The sequence below is a fragment of the Rutidosis leptorrhynchoides genome, chromosome 8 (genome assembly GCF_046630445.1).
Source record: "Rutidosis leptorrhynchoides isolate AG116_Rl617_1_P2 chromosome 8, CSIRO_AGI_Rlap_v1, whole genome shotgun sequence".
Lineage (NCBI taxonomy): Eukaryota > Viridiplantae > Streptophyta > Magnoliopsida > Asterales > Asteraceae > Rutidosis > Rutidosis leptorrhynchoides.
The window spans coordinates 116,445,001-116,452,792 of record NC_092340.1 but is presented as its reverse complement, the minus strand read 5'-3'; the positions used below and the strand labels follow the sequence as shown (position 1 = coordinate 116,452,792).

At 34.2% G+C, this 7,792-nt stretch overlaps 1 protein-coding gene across 1 annotated transcript; it reads left to right on the top strand.

Annotated features, from left to right (window-relative positions):
• The first annotated feature begins 984 nt into the window (after window positions 1–984).
• LOC139863766 (uncharacterized) lies at window positions 985–1,497 on the top strand. Its single transcript, XM_071852372.1, has one exon. The coding sequence runs from the start codon at window positions 985–987 to the stop codon at window positions 1,495–1,497; it is 513 nt and encodes a 170-aa protein (XP_071708473.1).
• Window positions 1,498–7,792: the final 6,295 nt, after the last annotated feature.

Below are 7,792 nucleotides of genomic sequence, written 5' to 3'. Positions count from 1 at the left end.
TTTAACTATCCGCTGCATTAATCTGATTTAAAAGTACACACGATTTTCCATCAGAAACTTCCCGTGCTGCTTCCGTTTTTCAAACTTGTTTGTCGGACGACTCTTGTTTCTTTTTTCCGACCACCGGATAACTTGGTTACCGGATTTTGGGTTACATCTACTCCCCTTTTGCCTCTTTATTATTCCATACATCACGTAGCTATATTTACATATAACTGTGTATCCATTTTCTTTAATATATCACAGACTATATATTTACTTATTGGGTAATAGTTGTAGCTGTTTCTATTTCTACATTGGTGGTTGCAATCGCTATATTTATTTCTATATATTAGATATTAGATATGTAGTATCAGATACTTTTAGGTAGAGGAGGTGATAATAGGATTGCTACTTTTATTTCTTAATATACTTGTAGTTTTTTTTCCTTCTAATCTGTTATAAGCTAGATTTTTGGTTGGGTTTCTTATTGACTTATTATTTCTTTTTCTACATTACCTTTAGCTCTGGTTGTCTTTCTTTTTTTGGTTGAGTTGGTCTGTTTATTTTATTTATTTATTTTTTCTCGATCTCACCTGATAGGGTAAGATAGACGCTAGGAGTTCGCATGGTTACTTGAGGTCATGTCCTTCTAGCTCAGGGGCGGGTAGGTGTATAGGGCCTAGAAGCAGCAATAGGGTAGCGAAGCCGGTTAGGATTAGAGTGGGTAGTTGGAATGTAGGTACTCTGACTAGCAAATCGTATGAACTTGCCGAGACTTTACATAAGCGTAAAGTGGACATTTTGTGTGTCCAAGAGACTAGATGGAAGGGTTTAGGGGCGGTAAAGATCAACAACTACAAGTTGTAGTTCTCAGGGTCTAGGGTAGCTAGAAACGGGATAGGAATCTTTATAGGTCCACCTTATAAGGATAATGTTGTAGATGTGAGTAGACGTAGCGATAGGATTTTGATGGTTAGGTTAGTTATCCAGGAAGAAACCTTCATGGTCATTAGCGCGTACGCACCCCATGCGGGTCTAGGAGAAGCTGAAAAGAGACGCTTTTGGGAATCGTTAGATGAGGTTGTGAGGTTGAGCCCTCCGGACCATCGTTTACTTATTGGGGGGGATCTAAATGGGCATATAGGAACTGATGCGAAGGGCTATGTGGGTGTCCATGGGGGCTTTGGGTACGGAGTTAGAAATGAGGAAGGGATCTCCATTCTCGAATTTGCTGTCGCTCACGATTTGGTAGTGGCAAATTCTTTCTTCAGGAAGACGGATGCTCAGCTAGCAACTTTCCATAGTGGGGGTCATAGTACCCAGATTAACTATTTGTTGCTTCGAAAAGGGGACCTTAGGACTTATAGAGACTGTAAGGTCCTAACGGCCTTGACCTGCTCCTCCCAACACAAATTGTTGGTCATGGATTTGGTTCTCCAAAGATGGGTTACCAAGAGTGTGAGGCCCGTCCAACCTAGAATCTTGTGGAAGAAGTTGAATGGAGAGAAGGCATAGACCTTTAAAACTCTAGTCGTAGAAAGAGTTAATGCAGAAGTGGAAATGGTATCTCATAATGATGCGGATCGGATGTGGAATTGCCTAGCGACCACCATTAGAGAGGTAGCCAGAGAAGCCTTAGGTGTGGCTGTAGGAACATCGAGAGGCTATAGGTCTAATATAGAATCTTGGTGGCTTAGTGACGAGGTTCAAAGCAAAGTTGCACTTAAGCAACAAAGGTTTAGGGAGTTCATCACTTGTAGGGAGGGGACTCTTGCGGATAGAACTAGGGTTGAAGAGAGATATAATTAAGCCAAAAGAGAAGCTAAGAAGGCTGTAGCCTGCATAAAAGAAAAGGCGTATGAAGATTTGTATAGGAAGCTTGACTCCAAAGAAGGAGCTAATGATATTTACAAGATAGCCAAAGATAGGGAGCGAAGACGTAGAGACCTAGACAACATAAAGTTTATCAAACATGAAGTAGGTCAAACTTTAGTAAAGGAAGACAAAATTAGGAAAAGATGGGAAGGGTATTTCTCATCTCTCTTTGTGGGGGGAAGACCCGAATGTCATGAAGATTGGCACGACTCTGATATAGGACTATCCCTGAACAACATGGACTGTGATAGGATCAACCAGGAGGAAGTAAGATTAGGACGGGGCATTCCAGTTGGTATCAGAGCGATGGTCTTAGCGAACCAGGTCTTGCATTAGTGTGTCCAACTGATAAGTCGTTAGGATGCATTAGTGAGTCTGGACTTCGACCGTGTCTGCATGTCAAAAGTTTTGCTTATCATTTCGTGTCAAAAATTACCTGCTTATCATTCTTAGAGAATCACTTGCTTATCATTCTTAGTCTAGACATGTTTTACTGCATTGACTGCATGAATAGTGTATAGACAAAATTCATATCTTAGCGTATCTGCTACTTCATATCTTAGCGTATCTGTTACTGTAACTTTGCCTGACAACTTCCGTAGATTCCTCCGTAAATTATGGGATTTTAGTATTATATATGCATATGTAAATTATGTATTGCAGTGTACTAATCTACATCTTATAATCTAATTCTTATCGAAAATCCTTCATCTGATCATACGAGATGAATCCCTCAACCAGTTCAAGTTCCTCGAATTCTGACAGCTATTCCGATATGGAAACACACTTGAGCTTCGAAAGCAGTATAACTGGAATGGATCAACAAAATCAGTCATCACCAATTCTGGATGAATTATGGGTTCGTAGTCGACTAAACCAATAGAGACAAGAAGAAAGCGATCCTTTCCATTCCACCAACTGAATTTACCTCTTGGCGATGAACCTGAATCTCTTATCGGCGAAACAATCCGAAACATCATTTTATCTCTCATTTCTAGAGTATCTTGTCACGATTATATATTACATCAAAATTAAATTTTATTTATCCGCTCGTTCCAATCGACAATCATCCCATTGTAATAGAAGAAGTCAACGAGCTTCGCGCTCGAGAAATCAATTTGGAGAACATGGTGCAAAACTTACCAGCTTCAACAACGTCACCGGCACCAACAGTATCACCAACATCAATACCAGTACCATCAGTAACAGCACCAGTACCATCAACAATCCATGCTTCAATATCACTATCTGTACTTCGAGTATGATCTTCGTTCTACGTATCATTCTACATCATTTATCTTCGTACGACATAGCGATTATGCAATCTCTAATGTTTTAGAGATTATATATTCTTGTTCTAACGGTAAATCAAATGAGTTTAATATCATATTAACTCATTAAATCCATGATTACATCTGAAGAAAATATATATGTATTTATGTTTTCATAAAGATTGTAATTAAAAATTCTTTTGTACAAACTGTTAATGGTGAAAATATTTTAACGGGTAGGTAATACCCGAGGAATATTTAGATTTCACATTAATAAGTTACACTGTACATTCTTTCAAATCTGATTCAACAGTCATTTACTATCCTACTTACATCCACCGATATACGTATCCGTTCACCACAGAATAACCATTTTCATTCAATTTCATATTTGGATTTTGACCTATCAGAATTCGACAAGTGGCATAATGAAGAAAACATTGGACAAAATAAAATTTGTTAGAAACAAATAAATTAACTATGAGAAATTTTGTTAAGAATCCACGCTAACAAAATCCTAGCTAACTGTTCCTAGCTAACTGTTAATTCCTTATTGTACATTTAATTATCCCAATTTTAATTCTCGCAATTTTATTTATCGTCATTTAATTTCTGTTATTTACTTTACGCACTTTATTTATCGTCATTTAATTTCTGTTATTTATTTTACACATTTAAATATCGGGACATGTATACAAGGTTTTGACATATCATATCGACGCATCTATATATATTATTCGGAATAACCATAGACACTCTATATACTGTAATGAACGAGTTCGCTATACAGGGTTGAGGTTGATTCTCAAATAATATATATAGTTTGGGTTGTGATCGAGTCTGAGACATGTACACGGGTCATGATATGTATTAATTAATTTGAATATTATATATTAAACTATATATGAATTATTGGACTGTCAACTGTGGACTATCGACTGAGGACTAATAACATTGGACAATTAAAATGAATTAAAATATTGATTATAACATACGAAACTAAACAATTCTTCAAGGTTGCCACATGATTTCATCTTAAACCTCGTTTAAATCTTGACAATTACAATCTGCGTTCAAACCTTTCATGATTCTTGAAAACATCTCAATCGAGAGGATGAACCAACCACACTTCATCTACGGAAGAAAAGACTTATGCATATAGTTATGCACCTGAAAACACTCGAAATATGAGTAACGTTTGAAACGTATCTATGCTAGCTCCTTTAGCATTGTTATTATCGAAATTAACTTTGCAATTTCTTTTTAAAGTAGCGAATTTTGTCATAGCTCCAGCAAATCAACTTCGACTTTTCGTTCAAAACAACCATATTATAACCATGATATATATGCGTGCTCTTTTATTGTTACTGGGGAACCTTTTATATTCCACCATATTACTATCAGCGTTTAATCATCTAAAAGCACAATTCTCCTGAAACCACCTCGGATTGATAACCGATGATTCAGATATCGTAGCATTAAATGTAGAGGAGACAGAAAAATGGTAGATGGTCTAAACGGCCAAAAGTTTGATGATAAAGAAAGGAGTGTTAGGAACGCTAGATATAAAATTTGGTATTGAAAAACAGATTTAGCTAACCATGAAGGAGACCAAGGACAAATACAAGGACCAAACCTTATATTCAAAGGATCCAGGTAATTCTGGATCCGATGAAATCTTTAGAGAATATCTTGCTCCGAGGTCATGTTAAAATCTTACGGAAAATCTTTCTTCATCAACCATCGAACTTAGAAATCCCCAAAATATCATCATAAATATCTTCGATATTTCTGAGGATATTTTCATAAATCTTCTTGTCCGAAATTAGTTATCTCTTCGTGCTATCAGTGTTACATCATATAGAAACTGTTAGTTTCTATATTCTGTAAACTTTCGAGCTTAAAATATAAATGTTATTGAAGTAATGTTGGGAACTGATGCATGAGTTAGTATAATATAATGACACTTGATCAACGTGATTATATTACAGTAGGTCATGCTGAGTTTCTATTGGAACGTGATGATTCACAGGTCATAACGTCATCATGTGCCATGTTACATAACTCTTTCATTCTGCTTAACTTCTGAACATATCAAGAAAATATATTCTTGATAGTTCTATTCTCAGTGATTCTGGTAATTTGACAAATCAAATCGTGCTAATACATTCTTTCTTATTTAGAACATGCTGTTTATCCAAAATTCCATACTTACGAATTCTGGACCGTTACTCGCCTTACTAGAGGTCAGGAGGATAATAAAAAGGCAAAGAGCTCCAAGATATAAGAGAAAATATAAAGCCCAATAACAACACGGAGGTTACAAACCGTGGATATTAATAAGAATAGCAATATAAAGACACGGTAGAATTAAGAATAGTATCACCCCAAAGTAATAGTAGAAGTAAACAGATTCTTCTGGTGGAAGATTGAAAAGAAGGATGACAGAAATGATAACTAGGAAAATATCAAGGATTAGAACGGGATTAAGCATTTTCACAATCTTTTGGATGTATGAACTAAGAAAGAAAGTATAGGAGTGGTGAAAATTAATGGAACGGAAAAGGTAAAATTTATAGTGAAAATATCAGACAGAGGAATCGAGACAGATCATCGCATTCAATTAAAGAGATCTTAATTTCCTTACTCGCCGAAGAATCAAATCTTATAGATTTCGAAGATTTTCTTTAATCCCTTGAATTCCGGAATTCAACCCTCCACGTCAAAAGTTAAGGCGCACCTTATTTTCTAAATTTAACCCTGACTCTGTCAAAAGTTAAGATGAATCTTTACTTTCCTATTTCACTCCTTGGTGATAGCTTCATTCGTACTCTTCGAATAATTGAATTGTTTTATCTGTATTACTCAATAATGATAAAACTCTATTTATTAACTCATAATCGTCATGAAAACATTTTTATCGTTAGCCATGACGACCTCACTCAAATTTCGGGACGAAATTTCTTTAACGGGTAGGTACTGTGATGACCCGGGAATTTCCGACCAAATTTAAACTTAATCTGTATATGTTTCCGACACGATAAGCAAAGTCTGTAATGTTGAGTCTCGAAAACTTTGAAACTAGGTTCATATATTCAATTGACCTTTGACAATTTCCGACGATTCACGAACCATTAATTGTAATAAATGTGTATATATTTAAATATAAATATAAATATATGTATATATATATATATATATATATATATATATATATATATATATATATATATATATATATATATATATATAAAATGTATATCAAATGTAATTATTTAATAATTATAATGCTCGTTGGACGTTTCGATTATTATTTAGAGAAGGTTAATTCGAACTTATGAGATTTTAAAATTAACGGTGATACGAAAATGAGTTATATAAGTTATAGGCTTATTAAAAGTATATTTAGGATCTAAATATTTAATTTTAACACTTTTTATATTTTACCCATAAATGAGAGGGACAGTTGATGTAATTTTATTTAATAAATTAATGATCGGATTTTATACAATAATTACTGAAATAAATAAAGATAGTTAATTTAAAATTTTGAGATTTTTTTTGTGTACATTTATCCGCCATTGATTAACAACAGAACACTAAATTCAGTCCGTATTAGAATAGTTGATGGCGGCTAAGGTTTTCAAACGTGTTAACTTATTGATTGATTATTAACAAAGAATTGTTGGTGGGGTATAAAATAGAATAAAAATCCTTCAAATTGTAAACTTTTGACTTTATAAGGATCGTAATTAATGGAGATTAAATTGATAGTGACCATGATAGTTGGAAGAGATTGATTCGATTTTGGAATTCATATTATTACTCGAATATAGTGTATATTTTCTAATAATTTTTTTTAATAAGTCTAATCGATTTAGGAACATGATGATATGATCTAAATAATAGCGAGAACTCTCTTAACTTAATATGTGCACACAAATGGGACATGATGGTATATGAAAGTATGTCTAAACTAATTAATAGTGATACAGTCCAAACTTGAAAACCCGATTTAATAGTAATTCAAATTCTATTTCAATGATTATCGGAGTAATTATTAGTTATGGAATAGTTATAAAATTTGAAACACTTTTAATACTATTATATTTATTATTATTATTATATTATATAATATTACCTATATCTACTATAAATCTATATATGTGGGTGTTAGCTAGATGAGTTTCTTGGCAATTAAGATCAATCATTTCATTTATTTCCTTCTACTTGAATCACCATTACCGCCCACCTTTCCGGCCACCATGCATAACCCAGTGACCACCGTTTACCACCACAAGACTGCTACAACCTTTCTTCATTTTTTTTCTTTCTGTCGTGAACCACATTAAACCTTCACCACCTTACCCGTTTAAACACCAACGAACACCATAGTTTACAACCATCACTTTCTCCACCATATCAACATCATAAACAAATTTTTTTTCTTTCTTTTCACTGTTTTAGTTACGTTGGGAGACCAAAAACAAACCGCACCTTGTTTCATTTAATACTGCGGTATTATTATTTATTTATATTTTTCAAACAAACGAACACCATCACGAGATCATCTAGATATGGTTGCTGTTTAAGTTTGTTTTTTTCCAACCAACCCATTCAATGGTTCCTACTACTATCTCGACCACCATAACCAAGAACAACTC

Bases quoted from the DNA above. Each gene is read 5' to 3' on its own strand.
- LOC139863766 (XM_071852372.1), top strand. From the start codon at position 985: ATGGTCATTAGCGCGTACGCACCCCATGCGGGTCTAGGAGAAGCTGAA.